The 25,203-nt window shown below is 39.4% G+C and overlaps 1 protein-coding gene across 2 annotated transcripts; it reads left to right on the forward strand.

Moving 5' to 3' along the window:
* On the forward strand, positions 1–24,216 carry MFSD1 (major facilitator superfamily domain containing 1; the record flags this gene model as incomplete). Of its 2 annotated transcripts, XM_081235645.1 has the most annotated exons (16): positions 1–267; positions 2,424–2,476; positions 3,417–3,529; positions 5,303–5,345; positions 5,662–5,729; positions 7,207–7,315; positions 11,882–11,984; positions 14,154–14,252; positions 14,999–15,110; positions 16,249–16,305; positions 16,663–16,819; positions 18,110–18,207; positions 18,822–18,934; positions 20,924–20,971; positions 22,275–22,332; positions 23,488–24,216. In XM_081235645.1, exons 1-16 carry the CDS (start codon positions 96–98, stop codon positions 23,489–23,491), a joined length of 1,407 nt encoding a protein of 468 aa, XP_081091771.1. In that variant the 5' UTR covers positions 1–95. The 2 variants fall into 2 exon arrangements, with proteins under 2 accessions (XP_081091771.1, XP_081091772.1); XM_081235646.1 differs by lacking the exon at positions 23,488–24,216 and having other exon boundaries at positions 22,275–22,336.
* Positions 24,217–25,203: the final 987 nt, after the last annotated feature.

Raw genomic sequence — 25,203 nt, forward strand, 5'->3', positions numbered from 1 at the left:
ACTGCGGTCACGTGAGCACTGTTTTCGCTGGGCTCTGGCAGCGGCTTCCTCCCGGAGTTGCAGTCACTGTCCTTTCTCGGTCTCCCGTCGGCCCGATGGAGGAGGAGGAAGAAGAAACGAGGGCGCTGCTGCCCGGCGGCCCCAACGAGGCCGGCAGAGGCGCCCCCGTTACACCCCCTGCCCCCGGGGCGCTGCCGGCCCTCTGCGACCCCAGTCGCCTGGCGCACCGGCTTTTGGTGCTGTTGCTGATGTGCTTCCTTGGTTTCGGTGAGCCGGCTGGACTGGTGGGGTGGGGTTGATAATAAGGAATTCCCGACTTTCTCTCGGAGCTGCACTGAGCTCCTAGGTGCCACGCGGCCTCAGGGAAGCTTCTTGCTTCAGCTCCTGGGCTTCCCTTCTTTTCCTTTCGCGACCCCATCCAAGCCTGTGGACGTTGCTAGCTATTCAGCGTCCCGAAGGTGGGGGTCAGGGGACTGAGCTGGGCGAGTTTCGTCCCACTCCTTTGCTTCCAAGAAGTCTCAAAGGCTAGCAGCTTGGGCCCTGGGGCCACAGATACGAAGAAGTTCCTAGATCGTCAAGTTTCCTCTCATGACACTTTCTTTTTATCCTTTTTTAAAAAACTTTTTTATTGGAGTGTAGTTGCTTTACAATGTTGTATTCGTTTCTGCCGTACAGAGAAGTGAATCAGTTATACGTATGCATATAGCCACTCTTTTTAAGATTTCGTTCCCATTTAGGTCACGACAGATCATTGAGTAGAGTTACCTGTGCTATATAGTAGGTTCTCATTAGTTATCTCTTTTATTCATAGTACTGTATATGTGTCAATCCCAATCTCCCAGTTCGTCCCACTCCCCCCTTCCCCGCTTGGTAACCCTCTCATGACATTTTGTTCAGAAGGAATTCAGAAAGATTTAACTGGCCCCCTCCCCCCAAAGAAACCCCACACATACTTTAAAATTTTCTATTGAATAATTCGTTGGCAGTTATTTATATGTTTCTCGCCCTCTTTGGTAAAACGTATGAGTGTGTCTTGATAGCTTCAGTGAGTAGATGTGTTCTTGTACTCCCGCTCTGCCAATGTGAAGCAGTCATAACTGGATTGGACTTGTGGTGTTTGGTTTCAGTCATGAAATTTGATGACTCCGAAAGCAGTTTCTGGAGATAATTTTTAAAATACCTCCCTATTATATTCCAGCAACTAATTTATTCAGCAACATTCTAATGTCAATATCAGTTTGGTATGAAAATAGTAATGTGTTTTTCGTGGGCTGGCTGGAATTGGTGGAATCAACAGATTTAGGAACATGATGGTGGATTACTTTATGCTACTGCTGGAATATATAAGTAGGCATGCAGGATGCTTTGGGCTTTACTTTCTTTGCATCTCTTTTTGTTCCCCCTCTTCTCACTTTGTGGAAAGATGGTGCCCATTCATTAGCTTTAAAGCCTGAGATTGGTATCCCTGACAGTGATTAAAGCAGGAATCATAAATTGCTGAGTTGAGGAACAAAAAACAAGAACACACGAAATACTTAAAATACCACGTACTTAAGCAATTTATTTTTAGTAAATTATGGTTACCTGGGTGGGTTTCAGAAGCCAGAGTCATACCTTTCTAATGACAGTTTTCTTTCTTTTGAACTGGTGGCTTCTAATGTATACTTCTAGACAGAGTTTGTGGAGAAATGGAGGCAGCGTTATCCTGTGCCTATAAGAAAATCTGTCGATTTTATTACTGTAAAAATAACTCTGAGTGCATGAATGTCCAACCTCTCTCCACTTCTCTTTCTTACCCTCCAAAAGACGTTATTATTATGTTTTAATTTAACCCTTTAGAATTCTTGTTTTATTTTTCTTCATTCCTGGCACTGTATTTGCTAAATTATTTGATCTTGGGTATGCTGTTTGTAGAATTAAGAGTTCTTGTTCTAAAAACAGGTTTAGTCAGAATAGTTAAACTCCATTCCTCTGCTCTCAAGATAAGTGGTGGCTTTAGGTAACACTACTAGGAAACTGCTGAGGATGTTTTTGAAATTTTTAGTGTATGTGCATTTTGGTAGCTTTAAGGAAAATACAGCTGTTTCATGAAGGTGCTAATAAAACAATAGACATACAAAACATGATGAAAGTAAGGTGGAAGAACAGTTAGTTGTTGATTAACTTCTTAATCCAGGTTCCCAGTATTGGCTGTGTATGCAGGCTCATAATTTGTAAATAACTTGGCATGTTTTCTGTGGATTATTTGGCTGCAATTTAGAGAATATTGGTGGACAAGGAAGTGGTCCAAAAAAGGTTCCAGTGTCAGTCTTCGAGCCCCTAGTATAGACATTTAAAATCAGCATTTGAGTAGTAATTACAGCTTGAAACTTTTATATGGAAAGTATTATTACTTAAAAGAAAATTGCCTTTTCTTTTTCTAGGCAGCTATTTTTGCTATGATAATCCTGCTGCCCTTCAGACTCAGGTTAAACGGGTAAGTTGACTTTTCACCTTTGTTTATTTTGTTGGCTCTGGAACAGGTATACTGTTGAGGCATCATCAGCTCTCAGGTTGCCCGGTCTGAAACATTGTCTAATGAATCCATTTTAACATCCATTGTCACCAAATTTGTGTGGGCAAGGAGTATTCTTGAGTTGGAATGAATGGCCACAAAAAATTCATTCATAGCACTTGTGACTTGATATCGTTTCACACCTTAGATAAGTAATTGCTGTTTCTACAGTATTGCCAGAAAGTATTTTGGCAGATTTTTGTTTGCATTTCTCTCATTGTGTAATCATTGGAATGACAAATGATTTGGTAGGATAGCATTTTGCTTTCTTAAATATGTTTCTGTTGTTATTTCATTTTTAAAATGCGGCTACTGATTCCAGAGGATTGTCCATGTCAGTATTTTTAGTCTGGCTTTATAAAAGTATATTTGATATTTACAGTTTCTTGTGTTTTTAGATAGTTTTTTTTCCTTTGTAAGTTTTTTCACCTTTGGATAGGAAGAAATACATAGATTGGCCCTTCACATTCTAGAATGAAAGGGAAGGAAGATAAGAATTAGTGGAGGGGAGGGAAGGGATAAGCTAAGATGACCCTTTTTCATGTGGGTATAGAACTCCACAGCAGGTTGTACATGGGGAATAAAATGTAGAAGATACAGGCAGATGCAGACAGAAGTGGTCCCAGTAGTGGAAGAGCTGATTGATCCTGAACTCCATGAAGCCTCTGAAATGACTGCACACTCAGGAAGTTCCTCGGTGTGACCATTTTTCTGGGGTAGCGGCCATAGCTGTCATGAGAGTCTCAAAGCACTTAGCAACTGCAAATGATTAAGAAACGCCTGCCCTTCCAGAAAGAATGTTTTGATTTGTTAGTTGCTAAACTTAACTGGAAAAAAATAGTTTTGTTTTCTTTCCGTATAGGATATGCAGGTGAATACCACGAAATTCATGCTGCTGTATGCCTGGTATTCTTGGCCCAATGTAGTTTTGTGTTTCTTTGGTGGCTTTTTGGTAGACCGCGTATTTGGAATACGGTAAGCTTGGGAAAAGTCTCACTTATGGGTAAATACGATTATTAAGAAAACACAGAACTAGATTAAGTATTTCTAGAAAGAACTGAATAAACTTGTGTATTGACTGCGATAATCTGCATTAGTTTTTGTGTGTGTGTGATTTTTATATCTCCAGAATTTTTAAAAAAATAAATTTATTTATTTTTGTCTGCCTTGGGTCTTTGTTGCTGCATGGGCTTTCTAGTTGTGGAGAGCGGGGGCTACTCTTCGTTGTGGTGTGTGGGCTTCTCATTGCGGTGGCTTCTCTTGTTGCTGAGCATGGTCTCTAGGCACGTGGGCTTCAGTAGTTGTGGCGCACGGGTTTAGTTGCTCCGCAGCATGTGGGATCTTCCCCGATCATGGGTGAAACCCACGTTCCCTGCATTCGCAGACAGATTCTTAACCACTGCACCACCAGGGAAGCCCCTGGAATTGGTTCGAAACTTGGTTGGTATTTCAGTTAAGGTAAATGCTGCTCAGGGAATATGGTAGCTCAGTTATCTAAAGGTAAATTATACCCTCACTTGGAATCAGCAAACCAAGGTCTGAATCCTTTTGCTGCCACTTGCTCAACTTCCTAGCTCTCTTGAGCTGTTCGTAGCTTCCTGATCTTCAGTCTCCTCACTGGTAAAATATAGATAGTAATTCCTGCCTTGCAAGGTGGTTATAAGGATTGAGAGAGATGGAAGGACAGTATTTGGCAGTTAGTGTTTACCTCTCCCAACCCTAATGAGATTTTCTCTTTTGCCTTTCTTTAGGCATCAAACGTTTTGTGACCACTCCTCTTAGCTGAGGAAGGCATACATTATAAGCTCTCTCAATTTTCATCCTAATGATTGATTTTGTGTGTGTGCTCTTAGTGGAGCCTTTAGGAGGGTTGTAGTCTGGGAATATTTTCGGAAGGCAGAGGGCAAAATGACAAGGGGTTTTCCAACCATGTTTGGTGGAAAAGAATTGAAGAAACTGTAAGTGTTTAAATTTGGAGACTAACTTTTAAACATTTTGAAGAGTGTATAAAGGAGGACTTAAATTTAATTTGCTTGGTCTAAAGGGGTAGAGTAAGTTTGAAATTCAGGGAGCCAGATTCCACTTAGTATGATGGAAACTTTGCTTGATCAGGGTGACAGGTGGGGCTGTGAGTTGCCTTGGGACCACAGTGAGTTTTCCAGTGCTAGAGAACATTCAGGAGACTCTGGTATGACCATTTCACAAGGATCTTTGGAGGGGTTTGAGTTTCAGAAGAATGGTTTACTCATAGGATCTTTAAGAACTCTCCTGATACTGGTATTTTACTACTCTGGGGAAACATTAATGAGCTATTCAGAGTGTGGGATACTAGAGTAGGCAGATTTATAAGTGTTAGCATGGTTGCTATTTTTCCTTTTAAAGATAGTTTTTAGTTATCAAGAATTATAACCACTTAAAATTACTTAATCTAGAATTCCCTGGAGTCAATCCTAAACTCAATAAAAATTTTATAAGAATGTCCATTTTTAAATGGGAACCCTGGGAACTTCTTGAAGATTATTTAATAAGCTGTTAAGATATGATAATGGCTTAAACAAGCATATGCCATCACTAAAGCCTCTGGAATCTCCTTGGAAGTCAAGACTTCTGTAGGTCACCATGCAGCCTAGGAAGGCTGCTGACTTCAGAGGCTGACCCCTTTCTCTGGAGGGAATGCAGAGGGGTCAGAGAAACCCAAGAAGGACTCGGTGATATACTCTTCCTTCATTCTCTCTCTTTCTCTAACAGATGGGGCACCATTATTTTTAGTTGCTTTGTTTGCGTTGGACAGGTAAGAAAAGACAAAATGTTCATTGATTCATTGTGACAGTGACTCTTGAATTCTTGTCTCATTCCACCAGCAAAGACGTGTTTAGTGAATGCCTGACTTAATTAAGCAGGGCTCACAAATGCCCGTGTAACATAATGCATAGTAATGCATTTTAAGCCTTGAGACAGATGAACCTTGATACTTAAATTCCACAGATTTACTAAGAAGGAATATTAAAATCATTGTAGAGGTTGTGTTTCATCATAAGTCACTTATTTCTCTTAGATTCCTTGAATTTACTTTTTCTTTGATCTTACATTATATTCTACATTAACAGGTTATTTTTGCTCTGGGTGGAATATTTCGTGCTTTTTGGCTGATGGAATTTGGAAGGTTTGTGTTTGGGTAAGTTATGCATGATTTCACTTATCCCAACATATTACTGTTTTAGTGTTCATCTGTCAATTTATTAAAGATTTACAAAAATATATATTATTGTATCTTCTGAAGAATTACTTCAAATCCTTGAAATCTAGCTATATTTGTAAGATTGTTCAATGGTTGTCTTAATTTTCCCATAAAGTAAGCAACAATTTTGAGGGGTCATAGTTAACTCTGTGTAGGGTTTGAATATTAAATAGTTCTCCAGAAATGATATTTTTCTTAAGTGTTTTGCTTTTCTGTAGTATTGAAGACTGTGATTTAAACCTCATTTAGAAAAGCATAGACCATCATTTTCTAGGTTGGTGATTAATGGACATCTTGCTGCTTCTTAGCGGGTATGCGTAGGTCCTTTTGAACCATGTTGAAGAGGCTTGAAGGAGTAACTTACCAGAAGACTAACTGCTCTTAATGAATTTCAGTGTCTATTCAGTAAGCCCATTCTGAGTTCAGCCTTGGGCTTCCTGCCCAGAGGGATGCAGATGACATAACTTACTCATGCTTTTTACAGGTACCAGGGACATGTAGACATAGGTGACACACCCCCAAAAGTGCTCTAAGTGAGAAAGAAGGGGAAAAAAAGTATATAAACATATGAAAGGGATTCAGTGTGGTCAGAAATGGCCTTGTGGATGAAGTGGGCCTTGACATCAGTATAGGATTTGGATTAGTAGAAGAGGGGAAATATTTTTGGACGAGAACAGTGATAAGGAGGACTCAGTGTTAGGATGCAGGGGAGAGGAAGCTCCTACATAAAGGTCAATGTGTAGAACTTACAGAAGGAAAATTAAAATCCGGGAAGTAGGGGAATGTCGAATATGGAAGATACTGGCCTGAAAAGTGTGAATTTTTGTGTTTTCGCAAGTACGGACCGCTCTCCTCACATGAACATTTTATATAGCGTAGATGGTGATGTGGTATAGCTCAAACTCCTTTTATTGCTGGTCGTGGTTGTCATTGCAGTATATTAAATTACCCACACTTAGCAGTATAAAACAACCCTTACACTGTGGGATTTGCGGGTCAGGAATTTGGACAGGGTACAGCGTGCACAGTGTGTCTGTGCACCTGATGTCTGGAGCCTGAGCTGGGATGACTTGGAGGCTGGCACTGCTGGCTGGAGCACCTAAACAGGACCTCTCTTAGCTTTCTCATAGTGTGGCGAACTCAGGGTAGTTGGACTTCTTACAAGGTGGCTCAGGGTTCTAAGTGTGAATGTTTGAATGGAAAGGCAGATCTCACCTTTTATAACCCAGCCTTGGGATCACACAACCCTGCCTCCACCACATTCTACTGGTTGAAGCAGTCACAAGCCCACTTAGATTCAGGGGAGGGGACACAGACCCCACCTCTTGATGGGAGGGGTGTCAAAATTTTACACCTGCTGCTTTGCCAACTGGGGTATTCTTTAAAAACTGTGACTTTTCTTTCCTTATTTTAGGATTGGTGGGGAGTCCTTAGCAGTTGCCCAGAATACATACGCTGTGAGTTGGTTTAAAGGCAAAGAATTAAACTTGGTGTTTGGACTCCAGCTTAGCATGGCTAGAATTGTAAGTATGACACAGATGATGAAGCCAAATGGGAAGCAAAAGATTGAATGTTGTAGTTATCTCTTAAAGATTACAGGATGAAATGTGTTTGTGTATAAGTTAGGTATTGGTTTTTTATATATTTTTCTAGACCATAGTATACCATTTACCTGACTTTTAAAAAAAATTTTTATTTATTTTTGCTGTGTTGGGTCTTTGTTTCTGTGTGAGGGCTTTCTCTAGTTGTGGCAAGCGGGGGCCACTCTTCATCGCGGTGCGCGGGCCTCTCACTCTCACGGCCTCTCTTGTTGTGGAGCACAGGCTCCAGACGCGCAGGCTCAGTAGTTGTGGCTCACGGGCCTAGTTGCTCCGCGGCATGTGGGATCTTCCCAGACCAGGGCTCGAACCCGTGTCCCTTGCATTGGCAGGCAGATTCTCAACCACTGCGCCACCAGGGAAGCCCCCATTTACCTGACTTTAATTAAGGCATTTCTAACCTTATTTCACTTGGGAAACAGTCTAAAATGGCTAACTGAGCATTTGTTAGTTCAGAGAACCTGAGCATTGGGATGGATGGTACAGATTTTGTTGTCTAATTTCTTTACGCATTTTCGGCGTTCCTGCAATGAAAGTCTTTACATATGGTCATCCAGGTTCTGCTCGCACCTTTCTAGTGATTAGAAGCTCGCTGTGTGATGGGACAGCTCATCTACTACAATTAACTCTGTGAAGCTCAATCTCCCATAGAGATGAGATCTGCTGGTACAAGTAGCTTTTAGTGGTTGTTCCGACTTTTGCCCTCTAGTGAGTGTCTATTTTCTCTGCTGTGCAGCAGCACTTTGCTTATGAAGACAACTCTGAGGGTCTTGGTCAGACATGCTCATTTCCTGTGCTTGTCTAAGCCACGTGACATGGGTTTCAGCTCCCTGACTGTGGTGCTCCCGCCTCTCTGGACTTCATCACAGGTGGTCAGTACTCCTCAGCAGCATTTGGAACCTGGAAGGGATCGGGTGTTTCATGATAGGGGATCTGGCAGAGGGTACCCAGGGGAACAACATTATGCTATTATAAATGCAACCTGGAAGGTGTTTTGGCCATCCCAAACCCCGTTAGGTTTTTTCCTTCATGAACTCCCGTGAATAGAGGTTTTTAAAAAGATCCTTGCCATTAAAAATCAAGGTTTTAAAGACTGTAAATGGCATGAAAATGCTTGGAACATAGTCTTGAGGGAAGAAATCCAATACAAAAATATCCAGTACAAATGAACTACTTTTAATGTAATATTTCATCTTATGAAATATATAACACATACATATGTCATACATATATAACATTTATATATTTTTGTACATGCAGGCTCTTTCTAATTTTCCAGTATTATAAATAGAGCTGTTGTGCAACACTCCAAAACTTGTCTGCATCTCTGATTATTTCCTGAGGCTAGGTTGCTAGGAATGGAATTATCACTGAGTCAGAGGGTTTGTTAGGGTTTCTTAGGACTGTTGAGACATATTTCCGCTTTTTCCTCTCAGAGATGTTTACATCTCCATCTGTGAGATATGAGAGGATCCTTTTTATTGTAGCTTTGATAATACTTTAAAAAAGTCATTTTATCAATTTGATAGGAAACACCTAAACATGATTTTAATTTGTAATTCTTTGATAACTAGTGTGGTTTTCCACATTTTCTAAGTTTTATCCATAAGGACACTCCTGGTACTTCCTTATGTATCTTGTGCAAGTCAAGACACGTCTGTGGCAGCTGGTGGATCTCATCGTTTAATAACTTCTGAAAGAAGGAAATAGGGGCAGTTGAGCAAGACTCATTCTCAGTGACGCCATTGTGGTTACTAGTGATCTTCACGTTCTTTTCTGTGTGGTCACAAACTAGTTATAATCCATTCAGCTGAGTCCCGAGGAGCCCTAAGTTTCTAGAAAGGAATCTCAGGGGCTTCTAGGATGCGGGGTGGAGGTTATGGGAATGGTGGGGGGACCTGAGGAGGAGGTGGAGGGAGCCAGATCTCAGGCAGCCACCTCTCCGTCAGCCAGGGTGGCTCGGCTCTGATCTGGTTGGTGTATTGAGGGTCCTTGTGAGATGCATGCAGGAGATCAAAGGACTTCATTACAGAGTTCTTGGGGTAGATGGAGGTTCAGTCTTTTTTGTGCTTCTCTTGGCCCTGCACATACTCAGAATGATCATAGAGGTTTCGGCTTTACCTCGCCGTGATTTTTTTGTTGGCTGAGCTGTGAGTTTATCTGATTTTAGACCCTTGGACTGTTATCATTCAGGCAGTGGACTTTTCACTTTTCTTATTATTCCTGTCTTAGCTGGAGGTTGGAAGTCCAGCACTCTTTTGATTTTCCTCTGTAATTTGTTACTTTTAAAAACTCCTTATTTCAACAAATATTTATTGAGTACTTGCTAAGCCAGGTCATGTTAGGCATTTTAGAGTTAAAGGGTTATTAAGACAATATGTCTTTGAGGGGCTTGTATTTTTGCTGATATTGAGGAACGTTTCCAGTAGGTCTCCATTTATACCTTATTCAGATGAGCATCTGAATAATGCCACTGGCTAACATTTTGTGAGAAATAGCCATGAGCGATTTACTGCTGTATTTGCTGTGGGAATATGGTTGAGGACATGTTCATTTCTCACTCTTCTTATCAGTAGCGTTTAGCACAGTTGACACTCCCCTTTCTTTGATTTCTTCTCTTGGGTTCTAGGACTCCACAGTCTCATAATTTTCCTCTTGCCCTTCTATCTGCTCCTTCTACCTCTTTTGCTGGTTCCACCTCAGTCTTCTCAACCTGTAAATGTGGGTTTGGTCATTGGACACCCTCTCATTTCTTTTGACACTCACTTCCTTGGTAATCTTACCTAGTTTTGAAGTTTTAAATAGTGTGTCTTTGCTCCTGAAGTTATATTGTCCAGGCCTTTCCCCTGAATTCCACACCCGTATGTGCAGCTTCCTCCTTGACGTTTCCACTTGGATGTCTAGTAGGCGTATCAAACTCAACACAGCCAAAGCCCAGCTCTTAATGTTTCACCTACTGTCCTCCAAACCAGCTCATGCTGAAGTTTTCTCATCTTCAGTTATGAGCAACTCTGTTCTTCCAGGTGCTCAGGCAAAAACTTTGATGTCACCCTGAACCACTCCTTATCCCCATCCCTAACCCCACACTCTCCACGTATTTTCCATTGGCAAATCCTGTTAGCTCTACCACCAGAGTATGTCCGTATTCTGACCACTTCCCACTGTGCCCACTGCCAGTCTCCCCAGTCCAAGACCTATCGTTTCTGTTCTGCATTATTGCAGCTGCCCCCAGCCGATGTCCTTGCTTCTGCACCGTCCTCACTTACAGTCTGCTTCGGATATAGCAGCCAGAGTGAGTCTTTTAAAACGTAAGGGATTGTGCCACTGCTCTGCTCAGAACCCCAATGGCTTCCCGTCTCACGCAGAGTAAAAACCAGAAGTTCTTATTACCAATCGCTCGCCTTCCCACCAGTTCCTCTCTGGGGACCTCGTCTCATCCTCTCCCTTCTTCATTGACACTGTTCTAGTCTCTACACTCCTTGCCTTGGGCACGCCGGGCAGCCTCCCTCTCGGGGCCTGTGCACTGGCCAGTCCTTCTGCCTGGAGTGCTGTGCTGTTCTTCCGGGTAGCCTCCCAGCTTCCTTCAAGTTCTTAACCCAGAGTCACATTCTCAGCAAGGTCTCTACCCCTTTTTATTCTCCTTCTATGCTTTATTTTTTTTTAATTTTATTTTTTGTGATACGTGGGACTCTCACTGCTGTGGCCTCTCCTGTTGTGGAGCACAGGCTCTGGACGCGCAGGCTCAGTGGCCATGGCTCACGGGCCCAGCCGCTCCGCGGCATGTGGGATCTTCCCGAACCGGGGCACGAACCCGTGTCCCCTGCATCAGCAGGTGGACTCTCAACCACTGCGCCACCGGGGAAGCCCCTATGCTTTATTTTTTTCCTTATTTTTTAGAAGCACTCATTGCTGTTTCATATACTGTATATTTTACCTTTTCTACCCCACTAAAATAGGGTTGCTCTCTACGAGAGCTAGAAATTTTTCTGTTTTGTTCTTTATTTTATTCCCAGTAACTAGAACAGTGACAGGCATGTAATCAGGGTTCAATAACTGCTAAATGAAAGAATAAATGAATGGAAGTAGTACTATTACTGTCTTCTAAAGGACGATCAGAGGATGAATTTTTTTTTTTCAGATGTCAGGGTCAGGAAAAGCTGTGCTTTTTATGAGCCAAAGTTTATTTTTGTCTTGGGTACCCTGTGAATTTTATAACTTGTGTTTCATTTTTGTTTAGGCTACTAGGAAGATCTAGATGTACTGTGCTGTTTTGAATGCTAGCATTTTCTATAAATTGGCATTTTTGTGTGGTAATCTTATCTGTGGCTTTATCCTAGGTTGTTAGCTCTTTCCTTGTAGTGTTTTTTTAAAAAATTATCTGTTGTTTAATCTGAACCCTATTATACCTATTTCTCTAAGCTAACTGACATCCTTTTTTTCTGAGCAGATAGAAATGAAAATTATGTTGATTTTTTTTTCCTTCTCTTTCAGGGAAGTACAGTAAACATGAACCTCATGGGATGGCTGTATTCTAAGGTTGAAGCTTCGTTGGGTTCTGCTGGTCACACAACCCTTGGGGTCACACTTATGATCGGTTAGTGAATCCTGAAGTCCCACCTTTTATCTGTCCTGAAAGCTTGTCATAGGAAATGGTGTGACAGAGAGGAAAGAACACGGGAATTGGGCTTAGACCACTTGGTTATAGTTTTGCCTGTACAGTTCACTAGTTCTTGGACCTAATTAGACACAGTGAACATAGTGGCAATCATTCACCCCATTTGTGTTTTTATTTCCACATTCTTAAAATAACGATCTTGTACCGCCATGTGTGCTTCAGGTTTTTTTTTTTTTTTTAAATAAGGATAGATTTTAAAAAATATTTATTTATTTTATTTTTGGCCGCATCGGGTCTTAGTTGTGGTACGTGGGCTTCTCTCTAGTTGTGGTGGGCTCCAGAGCGTGCAAGCTCAGTAGTTGCGGCGCATGGGCTCTCTAGTCATGGCACGTGTGTTCCAGAGTGCGTGGGCTCTGTAGTTGTGGCGCATGGGCTCCAGAGCGTGTGGGCTTTTTAGTTGTGATGCACGGGCTCAGTAGTTGCTGCACACGGGCTTAGTTGCCCTGCCAGGGATTGAACCTGTGTCCCTTGCATTGGAAAGTGGATTCTTAACCACTGGACCACCAGGGAGGTCGCTGTGCTTCGGTTTTGTTGTGATGAGCAAATGAGAGTGTATGTGAGAACTCTGAAAACAGTCAGGGAGGTTGTACCTCTAAGATGTTCATTAATAGTCTGTAGCAGAAGGGAGAATTGTTTCCTTTTGATCAAATTCATTTCATGTGCTTATGGAGCTTAGATTTTATAGAAGTCAGAGGTGATAGGATGTGATGGGAAACCCACCAAGTTGGGAGCCGGGAGTCTAGGTTCTGGTCCTGGCTCATTTTGGACAGGAAGTTAATCTCTGTGTCTCAGTTTTCTTCTCTGTAAAATTGTGGGTGTTGGACTAAAACTGTATAGGCTCCTTCTGACCCTAAGTTCTGTTGGCTAAAGCTGGGTTCTGCTGGTTGCTGGGTGGGTCACTGAGAAGCAGATGATGCTCTCTGGATTTACCACCTGTGCTTCTTCTCTGAGCAGTGAATTTGTCTAACTGAGCCCCACAGGATGTGGAGAGCTGCTTGCGGAGCCCTAGGGAGACCTGTGGGTGCTGGGTTGAAGGTTCTGTGCCGTCTTTTATTCCTTGTATTCCTTGGTACAGGCTGGTAAAGGGAGGACAGTGAGAGGTAGTCCTAGGTGGGCAACTTGTGTCTAGAGACCCCTTCTTTCTCCCCCTCCCTATTAAATCCTTTGCCACTTATAACCTCTTTCTTACTTTCAGATTCTCTTCAGTATTCCTTCCAGTTCTCTCCACAGTGGGGAATTTGAGAATTTTAGAGAATTTCAGAGCCAGAAAAGATCTGTGCCATCAGATCAAAGCCTCTGATTTTACATTTGGGAAAATTGAAGCCCAGAGAGGTTAAATTCCTTGCCCAAGATCAATCAGCTTGTTACTGCCAGAAGCAGAACCCACGTCTACCGACTCTTTGCAGTTTTTCATATTATGTCATATTATGTCAGCCAATTAAAGATTTCATTTACTTTACTAAGCTTCTTTTTATTAAAAATTTTGAGAAGTGTACACTTTATTCACTGTTTATCCTGATTCACTTTAATGATACGAGGTCAGCATTAGTGAGTAATGCTGGATACCTGAAGGAGAGTGAGTGGGCTGTGCTGTGGGAGGATTGGGGCCCTTGGGGCTGCCACAGGGTAGGAGCAAGAGTTAGACTTGGGAAGGAATCAGAGGGAACATGAGATGATCACAGAATCAGACTTTGCTTTTACAGTTTGTTCCCCCTGGCATCCATCAATAATTGGTGCTTAGACTGAATTAAGAAATTAGGACTAATTTGCTAGCTGGTCATCAGCTTTCTTCAGTCTATATTCTGATTCTAAGACTAGACTAGTTTGTTCTAGTTTTTCCCCTCTAATCTCCAACCTTCTACCGGGAAATAATATACAATAGTAATAGCGACTGCTGTTCGTTGAGTGCTTCCCAATGCACTTCCTTTCCTTCTGTCCTGATTTAGTAATTGTAGGCTTTTCATATATGTGTCTAGATGCCATCCCTTTAAGTTGCTAAGTATTTTGCTGTTAATGTAATGTGCTACCTTTTAGGAACCTTCATTTTGGTTCTCTTTTAAAAATCTCTCTCTTTTTTTTTTATTACAGGGGGTATAACATGTATTCTTTCACTAGTCTGTGCCTTGGCCCTTGCTTACTTGGATCAGAGAGCAGAACGAATCCTTCATAAAGAACAAGGAAAAACAGGTTAGTCTAAATGCAAGAAAAAGTTAGGCTTTTAGGAATTATGGCCTTTTTGAGATAATTTACAATGAGGTAAATTCCTAATGTAGTGTTGTAAACCCAGTGAGGCTTAATACATGTTTAGTAAATCTTTTTTTTCCACTTAAAAAATTTTTTTAATTTTATATGGGCGTATAGTTTATTTAAATCTTTTATTGCAAAATCTATTTCCACTTGTCTAAATTTTTAGATACTTTTTTTTTCCCCTTAAGGGTTTTGGCAGAATTTACATTCTTTTTTTTTTTTTTTTTTCTTTTTGCGGTATGCGGGCCTCTCACTGTTGTGGCCTCTCCCGCCGCGGAGCACAGGCTCCGGACGCGCAGGCCCAGTGGCCATGGCTCACGGGCCCAGCCGCTCCGCTGCATATGGGATCCTCCCAGACCGGGGCACGAACCCGTATCCCCTGCATCCGCAGGCGGACTCTCAGCCACTGCGCCACCAGGGAGGCCCAGAATTTACATTCTTGATTGTACTTTGTATATTTGCAAAGTGATGAGCGTTTCTGGAAGAGAGAAAGAAGGTAGATACTAATCTTAGATTTTGCATTTTCTGTTGTCTTTGTAGGTTATCCGAGAAACTATGTTCTAGTGATTTACTGAGAAAAGTATTTTTTAACTGAATTGCAAAGGTTGATCACATGATAAAAGAAAAATAATCTTGACTTAGAAATGCAAAATTACACTGACAGCATCTTCCCTTTCTTCTGTAAGGTGAAGTTATCAAGTTAACTGATGTGAAGGACTTCTCCTTCCCCCTGTGGCTCATATTTATCATCTGTGTCGGCTATTATGTTGCTGTGTTCCCTTTCATTGGACTTGGGAAGTGAGTATTCTCTAGCATTCCCTTTTTTTTTTTTTTTTTTTGCGGTACACGGGCCTCTCACTGTTGTGGCCTCTCCCGTTGTGGAGCACAGGCTCCGGATGCGCAGGCTCAGCGGCCATGGCTCACGGGACCAGCCGCTCCGCAACGTGTGGGATCCTCCCGGACCGGGGCACGAACCCGTGTCCCCTGCATCGGCAGGTGGACTCTCAACCACTGCGCCACCAGGGAAGCCCCAAGCATTCCGTTTTTGTTGGCTAAATTATGATGAGAATTCAGTCACGTAAATGTAATTTTTTAAGGTATAAATTTTGCTTCTCTGTTATGGTTTATATTTTCACAGGAATTGTTTTACATCCTGGGACACAACTGATTTTCTTAGCTTAAGGTTTAGTGTTGGTTTAATACTTGATTTAGGTTTTTGAAGAAATACCTAAAACAGTTTTTGATACATAATGTTGATTTACTTTAATGCTTGGTTTTGGATTTGTATTCTTTTTTATTTCCTCTTTATTTGTTAGGAAGCCTCTTATTGAGAATGGAGACAGTGCACTAGCTCATAGTGACAGGGCATATCTCCATTTGTTAGGACTGCGTTTCTGCCAGACTCAAATTCAGGGTTTAAATCAAATTCTTCTTTGCTTTATCTTCTACCTTCTCTCCATTTTCATGGGCAGCTACTTAAACAGAGCAGTGTGTGAGTGTGAGTGTGTTTGTTGAGATGCATCTTCGTAAGTATAACCTTTAAATTCAGGCTGTCATTTACAGTTTGAGACAAGAACCTTATGCATTATTTAGCAAAGAACCTGTCCAGTATTGCTTTTAAGGAAAAGAAGCCATCTTAATTCCTTGTAGTAATGCATTTGGGTTTCTGCAAATTTGTGTGTATTGTTTGCTGTACACGTAAAAGAGGAAAAAATAGGTATCGATATATTTTATTTAGTTGGTGAAGTACTTACGTAAATACTAAACCTTTAGCCAGTTGCTTGAAGATGGATATCAAATAAGGTGGGAAAACTGTATAAAGAAGGGAAAGTTGACTAAACTTAGTTTTATTCAGTTTTATTTTGCCTTTATTTTTAAAAAACAGAATAGTTCTTTCTAAAGTGTCTGTTTTTTTTCCTCTCTCTTTTTATTTTAGAGTTTTCTTTATAGAGAAATTTGGATTTTCCTCCCAGGCAGCGAGTGCTATTAACAGGTATTCCATTAATTCTGTAAGTGCTTACTGTGTGCTTAGTGTGGGTCTTTAATTATAACCCGATGTTATAAGAGACAGAAAACACGTATGTGAACTAACATCTACAGTGTGAAACAAAGTCTGTCTTGGGTCTTGATCCTGAATGGCCATCTTTGCATTAAGGGAAAACCAAAGAAGTCTTGGACCACTGTTTATACCTTTATATTTCTATTTACTGCTGACCATTTTAGAAGGATGTTAAATTAAATGAGCTAGGGTTTGCTTTACCTAATCATTTTAGGATTTAGGACTTTCTGGATTTTTAATTTTTTTTCCTGTGATATATTTTATTAAATATCTTTTATATTTTCTGGACAGTATTGTATATGTAATATCAGCTCCCATGTCCCCAATATTTGGGCTTCTGGTGGATAAAACAGGAAGGAACATCATCTGGGTTCTGTGTGCAGTGGTGACCACTCTTGCTTCCCACGTGATGCTGGCCTTCACTCTGTGGAACCCTTGGATTGCTATGGTAAAGTCGCTGCGAACACCTGGGGAGCTCAGGGCTTCAGGGAGGACTCTGTACAGCACGTATCAGAAGCCAGCGCTCAGCTCTTCTGATAGTATTGCTTGTGACAGTGGGACAAACAATGACAGTTTCCGTTTCTACAGAATAGCTATTTTTAAAGTATATAAATATTAATCATTAATGCGTAAGATGTTTTTGATTTCATTTGGCCTATATAATAGTACCCTCAATGCTGCTATAGAATTTGAAATAAAATAGTCTTATAAAAGCCAAAAGCTTATTAGTTCCGTTTATTTTTCAGTACTTCATTAAAAGAAGTCATTATTCCATCATAGGTGGCAAAAACATCTGTCAACCCAGTATCCATGATCTTGCGTTCTTTTGTCTTTGACTCTTAGTAGGTCAAAAAGTAATAATGAATTCATCAAGTTTTTGTAATTGTTCTTCAAAATGTCATTTGTAAGACCACAGGCCAAAGTGCTGGCATTTCTTACCTGTTAATAAAAGAATATCTTGAACATATATATTTGTGCACTTCGTTAGAATTCTCTAGGGCAGATTCCTAGAAGTAGAAATGCTAGAGCAGAGGCTTTGCACAGTTAACATTTTGATAGATACTGTGAAACCTCTCCTCTAATAACTTTCTACCCATTTATAGCTTTACCAATAATACATGAATGTGTTTGTTTTTTAGTATCCTTGCCACTGTTAGACGTTGGCATTATTTTAATCGTTGCCAATCTGATAAATGATCTTATTTTAACTTAAATCATAAGGTTTCTTCTTTAATTGAAGAAAAAGTTAGCATTAGGTGATGTTTATCAAGCAGTGGTTGTTGTTGGTCTTCTGCTTGGCTCTCCAGTTGGGTGGTGATGACCCAGAAGTAAGATAATGGACTGTTGGCATGATGTTACCTTGATTGCTTAATTTGTAATTCTTAATGAATACTGGGAAATTAGCTTGCCTGAAACATTGGTAATGACTTTTTGCAAATTAGCTTTATTTTCTTGTTTGGTCTTTGACTGTACCCTGGGCCCAGCCAGTTATGTATTCATATAATATAAAATGGTTAAGACAGTGTTGTGTGTATCTTGTCCCTAGAGGGATACTGTTAGGGAGGCCCAAGACCATTTTGTGCTGAATATGAGTTTTTAGCCTAATTATTTTACAACACAATTTGCATGGATATTCATACATTAGTTATTATGTCACTCTTGCTAATCTGCATCAAAAGAAAATCACCTTTTGGTAAATATAAGATTTCTTTACTCTTTTCCGTATTGCTTTCTATAGTGTCTCCTGGGACTCTCCTACTCATTGCTTGCCTGTGCATTGTGGCCAATGGTGGCGTTTGTAGTTCCCGAACATCAACTGGGAACTGCATATGGCTTGTAAGTGTTTGCACTGTGGATCATATAATGTCTTTCTCTGCTGTGTCAATTTAATTATCTTACAAAACTCCAGGTCTCCTGAATCTAGTCATCTTCCGGCTTTTGGGACAGCTCTGAACCTGGAAATAACCAGAAAATCAGTTAATCTATTTGTATTATTATTGTGGCAAAAAAAATGCTCCGAGCCTCCAGCAAGAGAGCTGGAGATAAGCTACCCCATGAGAGGTCATTGCTGACGTGACCGTCCCACCGCCCGTTTATCTGAGGGCTTCTCAGTGAGAAGTTGAGTTCCAATCTCCAGCACAAAAGGCTGAACAGGGAAACCACATCTCTGGTTGGTATTCACTTAGCCCTTGGATTCATTCAGCAGGAAGGTGTTGAGTTCAGACTGTACTTGCTAAGGCAAACTCCCTTGCCTTTGAGCCTAAAGTTTAGTAGTGGAAACAGTCATGGGATTAAAGAAACAAATCTAATCAGGTCATTCCTGGTTGAAAACCCTCTTAACACTAATAGTATGTGGTTTATAGATACTAATATTTATAGTGAATTGGTACTCTGTGTGTGAAGACTTTAGAATTGAAATGTTTTTTTTTTTTTAATTTCTTAAATTGTAGCATGCAGTCCATTCAGAATCTTGGGTTGGCAGTCATTTCCATCATTGCTGGCATGATATTGGATACTTGGGGATATCTGTTTTTAGAAGTTTTCTTCATTGCCTGTGTTTCTTGTAAGTGTGCCACCTGGCAACATTTAGTTTCTTTTAATATGCAGCAGAATGTTCTCATTTATACTTCTAGGTTTTTGTTGTTATTGTTCTTTTTCCCCCTTTTTTAAACCAAATCCCTAAGATGTATCATTCAGATTTGCCTAATTCTTAGCCTGTGCATCAGTTTCTCAGCTGATGACTTTTTAGTTTTCTGAAGATTCACAGGAATTTTTCAGGAGATTCCTGTTCTTAAAGGCAGCAATGGAATCTGCTCTATATTCTGTTTTAAATATTTATTTATTTTAATGGTAAATGTCATGTTATGTATTTTTAATTATAATGGAAAAAAGAATGTAGTATGGATACATGTTACAATATCAGTGAACATTAAAAACATCCTTAGTGAAAAAAGCCATACAGAACAGGCCACCCAGATCCCATACTCATCTTGTCTGTTTTATAAATATTTATGGTTGTTAAAAAACACTTTCCTCTTTAGAGTGGAACCATTTGAAGGGTCCTGAGTATGTCCCTGGTGTGAATGTGTGGATATTAGTGTGGCTTAGGTGTGAGCGCTCATTGTTTATTCATTAGCCTATTTTGAATTGTTTTCACTCTTAGTCCTGTTATGTAACTTTTACCTGTAATGATTCATTGGTTAAAAATAGGAAGCATTAGGAAACTGCTGAAAACTACAAAAATAAATCAGTATTTTTTCACTGTGTTCGCCTTACACATCAATTGTGTTCATCTGAAAAAAAATGTTCACATAGCATATCACGTCTTTTATACTTTGATAAATTGTGTTTAAAATGGCAAGCCTGAGTAATGATTTTATCTGACTTCATTTTCATTTGCAGGAATAAAGACTGTCTATACTTGAGGTGTGGTATTTGCAGATGACTGCTTATGAATAATAGCCTGAATGCATTTTATTATCTCATAGTTTTAGAAATTAGCACATCAAATTTTAAAAATATATTCTTAAATAGTGGGCCATATACGAATTCATAGTACTAGGTTGTGAAAGTGTTTTTGTCTATTTTTATGCTGCAACGTGTGGTTTAATCTCAGTCAACGGTTCCTTATAAATTTGGTTCTCAAACCAAACACCACTCCATTTAAGGTTTTTGTTGACATATTAAAGTAAGTTAAGTGTGTGCCACACTTGTTAAAGTGAAAAACCAAGTACCTGACTTTCTGAGGCCTTTACTGGTCTGGGTTTCTGGGAGTTTAATGACCACATTTTAATATTTGGTTAATTTGTAAAATGAACATGGTGTTTTCAGACCTAAAACCACCAAAGGATTACTTCTATTTGGCTCTCTGTAAAAACATAAACAGTCTAGCAGCTGGCAGGGTTTTGGGAAAGTGCTGGGAACTACCAGCATTACAAAGGGAGAGGAAAGAGAAATGATGGGTGGGTGGGTTAGCCCCTTCTCCTGGGGGCAGGGGAGTCTCAGTTTCTCTTTTTCTGTCCCTGCCATCCCTGGGCTCAGGTTTTTTTTTTTTTTTTTTTTTTTAATTTATTTTTATTTATGGCTGTGTTGGCTCTTCGTTTCTGTGCGAGGGCTTTCTCTAGTTGCGGCAAGTGGGGGCCACTCCTCATCGTGGTGCGCAGGCCTCTGACTATCGCGGCCTTTCTTGTTGCGGAGCACAGGCTCCAGACGCGCAGGCTCAGTAATTGTGGCTCACGGGGCTAGCCGCTCCGCGGCATGCGGGATCCTCCCAGACCAGGGCTCGAACCCGTGTCCCCTGCATTGGCAGGCAGATTCTCAACCACTGCGCCACCAGGGAAGCCCTGGGCTCAGGTTTTAAAAATATATTTCTCATGGAGAAAATGGTGTGTAACTTAGGGCTTTTTGGAAAATAATGTGAAGAGTGTTTTCATTTTTAAATGCTAGTTAATAAAGATTTGATTTTCTAAGCTTTACTTTGTAATTATGATTACATAGGAATCATTGGGAAAAAGTACATGTTTTTAAGGACCTATGTTTTTTTCATTTCCAGTCTCACTTTTATCTGTGGTCTTACTCTACTTGGTGAATCGTGCCCAAGGTAAGTAGAAGTTCAGGTATTTTCTTCTTAAACTACAGTGGATCATCTTTTTTTTTTTTTAATTTAATTTAATTTAATTTAATTTATTTTAATTTTGGCTGCGTTGGGTCTTTGCTGCTGCATGCAGGCTTTCTGTAGTTGTGGCGAGTGGGGGCTACTCTTTGTTGTGGTGTGGGCTTCTCATTGTGGTGGCTTCTCTTGTTGTGGGGCATGGACTCTAGGCATGTGGGCTTCAGTAGTTGCAGCACACAGGCTCAGTAGTTGTGGCTCGCGGGCTCTAGAGTGCAGACTCAGTAGTTGTGGCACACGGGCTCTAGAGTTCAGACTCAGTAGTTGTGGCACACGGGCGTAGTTGCTCCGTGGCATGTGAGATCTTCCCGGAACAAGGCTCAAACCCGTGTCCCCTGCATTGGCAGGCAGATTCTTAATGACTGCGCCACCAGGGAAGCCCACAGTGGATCATCTTTTGGGGCTCCTGGATTGTCTCCATCCAGGAGAGGCTTTATTTCATGTAATAACATTCTGTTCATAGTGATGAAACACATTTTACTTCATAGCATATAATTATGTATTTTGGACCTTCCCATTTGTTAAAATCATTGTCATGTTCTTTCTGGCCAGTTCAATTTAAGTTTTGTAATATAAAATTTTAGATGTTCTTTTTATATTAGCAGAAGGTCATATTAGTATGACTTCTAAAGAAGTAACCTAAAGCCCTTCCTATGTTATTGTCTTATATTTTTAAAAAATGAGAAGTAAACATATGTATAGCTGCAATTTGCATTTTAAGGTTGAAAGTATTTAATATAGAATGAGAAATTATAGATTTTTTTCGTTTGCTAATATCTACTACATTTATTTTTGCTTTTTTGTTATTTCTAAGATTTTGATATTACCTTTATTAATTTTTCTAAACTGGCTTGCCCCTAAGGGTTGTCATGTATTTAGATGAATACATATGCTGTTTAAATAATTTTAGGTCATTTACTTTAATGCCTCTTCATTTTCCCTATTATTGAATACTGATACAGTGTCCCAAAGAACAAAACCTCGAGCAATACATAAGTCCAAATTTTTAAAAAAAATGCTAACATTAAGGAATGATTATTTGTATCATATAATGATTCTTAAAAAACATTTTTCCCCCCTTGGGAAGTTTCCAGGAGGTAAACTTTCTTTCTCACCTTCCATAGCCTCTTCTGTTACTTAAAGGCATTTGTATGTGTGTGTGTACGCATGTGCATGTTTGAATTTTACTTACGATAGTTGTGTTGAAAAGATTCTATGCTTATTTCTATTTTAGGTGGGAACCTAAATTATTCTGCAAGACAAAGGGAAGAAATAAAACTTTCTCATGCAGAGTAAGTATTGAAAGAAAGAAAATTTGTCTTTATTATGAAAATCTTAAAACAGTAGCATTTTATTTCAAGATATTGGGTTTAGACATTTAAGAAATTAATCTTTTTCTTAAATTTTAAGAGCTAACAATTATCTCTGGAACTACTGTAACATAATTTTTCTTTGTGTTAGAAAAATTTTAAAGGGTGGATATCAAAGGTTAAAATGAAGGAGATAAAGAACAAATTGGGCTTTAACTTGCCTTCTGAGAGGAGAGAGAGACCTGCAGTATTTGTAATTTATTGGAGGAAAGGTCTTTGTCCTGACTTCCTGTGCTGGGCTCACCCTTCCATTCTTTCTCGTATTTTCTTTTTCTTAACTGGTTGAGATAATCTTTTATTTTCTCCTGGTACTAACATGCCATTATGTGTTCTCTGACTCACTTGGAACAGATTAAAGTATATAGTGTGGGGTTTAAGTTAAATTAATTTTTTCCATGAGTGCATGCTAAAGCATAGTAGTGATTCTATATCTTGTTGTTATTTCTAGTTTTTTAAACATTGTATTTTTTATGATTTAAAAATTTTATTTGTAAATATATACCACCTGACTGTAAGTTTTATGAATTTTGAGTAGGTTAAAATCTGGTAGAACAAGGCTGTGTTTTCTGGGGCTTGATTCTTGGCCATCTCAAATTCCCTTTTCACATAGTAATTCTACTATAAACAAATGTTGTTAAAATCATGTTTAAGGAGGATTTTTGAAGTCAGAGATACTCAACATGCCATGTGTTAAGTAAACAAAAGGTAAAAATGCAAATATAATATCCCAATTTTATTCAAGAAAAAGTATGTAGGCATGTGTATTTCTTAAATCCATTACTTATATATAATAGAAAAAATGCTGAAAGAAAAATCCCCAATATTAACAATTCCATTTGAATGGTAAGGTTAGAAGAGTTTATTTTTTTCTTGGCGTTTCTGTGTTTTCCAAATTTTCTAAGTCGATCCTCTATTACTTTTAAGATCAAGAGGAGTGAAAAGATTATCCAGAAAAATGTGTAACTTAATATTTGGCACTGCATGTTTTATAGTGGTTATGGTTTTCATTTTATAATAATGGGGTTTCATGGTTTTTTTCCTCCCTTTTTTGATAATGTATTGCATCGTATTTTGCAGGTGAGAAGTTTAAATGACTGTGTCATGAGAATGGGCTGCACACATCATTGGTTTGAAAACCTCCAATTTTTTTTTCTTTTAATTTAGAGTTTAGTCATTAGGAAAAATAATGGTCTGGAGAATTATTATATTTATATTTTGAATATATCTATTTTAAAATATAACTGTGAGGACTATTTTAGCCTGTGTCTTCTGTATTGCTGAAGAATTCTGCTTTGGAATAGGCTCATCAATGATGAAGTTTAGAAAATTGCATCTGGTACATGCAGGTGATTTTGAGTAAGGACAGTAAATAATGGAAATCTTTGGATCTTGTATTGAGATAATTTTCACAAAGTGTATCTTAGGGATATGGCCTTTAATCTTAAAGCAAAAAAAAAAAAGCTTTTGAGGGATTAGAAAGGATATTTTATATAGAATAAACAATGGCATTTTAATAGGCATTCCCTTTTGTAATAGGGAATATTTGAAAGATATTTTTAGGAAGTCGCATTTCCACAAATAGCAGATTGTGTTCTGCTGTCTTTAGTTACCAGAGGTTGCTGAGCAGTGACCCTTTTGAGCTTCTTTATTTCTCTGTTACTGAGGACCCTAATCCCTTAGGGACATAATTTTGTGGTACAAACTTTCTGTACGGTTTTTCTTATAGTCCAATTAATTACTAAAAATGCCCTGTAAATTATGATAATTGCATATCTACAAGGATAAATAAAAACACTGCAAAAGGAATACTTGATGTCTTTTAACTTTTTATTTAAAAAATATTAAAACACTGATTTTAACTCTTATTTATGTGGAAAATTATATCTATAAGAAAATCTAAGTTGGAATAAAGAAAATTTGGCTAATTACAGTCATTGAAAGATTATGGGAGTAGTTTTTTTCTCCAGAGTAGGACCTTGAGTAACATTTATGTTTTTTGCATTAAATAAAATATGGATATGAAATTTTTCTGACAAACTTAAACACTTTTCAGTTGACTTAGTCTTGTCATATTACATATTAAAGTCAAGGGATTTATGTGTTTTGCTTTCTGTGGACATGCAGATATTTTAGACAGCAACTATTTTATGTATTTAGCTGATTATAGTGTTTGAAAGTACGTGGCCTAACATTGTAAGTTTAAAAGTTCTAGAGCAGCTTGAAAGTGCATTCCTTATTCAGGGTAAGTTTATTTACATCCATTTTTTCTGGTTTACAGTTTATTGTGTCATTATTCAGTTGTTAGTTCTCTAGGCTTTGACTGTCATGTGACTGTTCTGGCCCATGGCTATTGAAAATTGGCCTTACCGGCTGGGAAAAGTTTGCTGCTATGGAGGGCTTGTGTGGTCTGGCCCTGCCTTACTCTTTTCACTATCTCTCTGTGCCTCAGCTACAGTGAGCTGCTTACATTTTTTCAAATTGGTCATGTTCCTTCCCTTCTCAGGGGCTTTGTCCATGCTGCTCCCTTTGCTTAGAATATTTTATCCAGGGTTCTCTACAACCTGGTTTCACAGGATTTACAATAGAAAACCTTAGGTCCAACTCAGAACCATTCTTCCTGTGGAAGCTCTTCCGGACCCTTCAGGCTCAATCAGGTTCTTCTAAAATTCCTGTGATCTTTGAAAAACCCTGAACTTTTCCTTCTAAGCTTACCTCTGCTTATAATGAAGAATTTGTGATGAGGTATGTGGGGTCTCTGTCTCTTCCTTTACGTTGTAAGCTCCATGAGGGCAG

The sequence above is a fragment of the Mesoplodon bidens genome (genome assembly GCF_964165515.1).
Source record: "Mesoplodon bidens genome assembly, chromosome: 5".
Lineage (NCBI taxonomy): Eukaryota > Metazoa > Chordata > Mammalia > Artiodactyla > Ziphiidae > Mesoplodon > Mesoplodon bidens.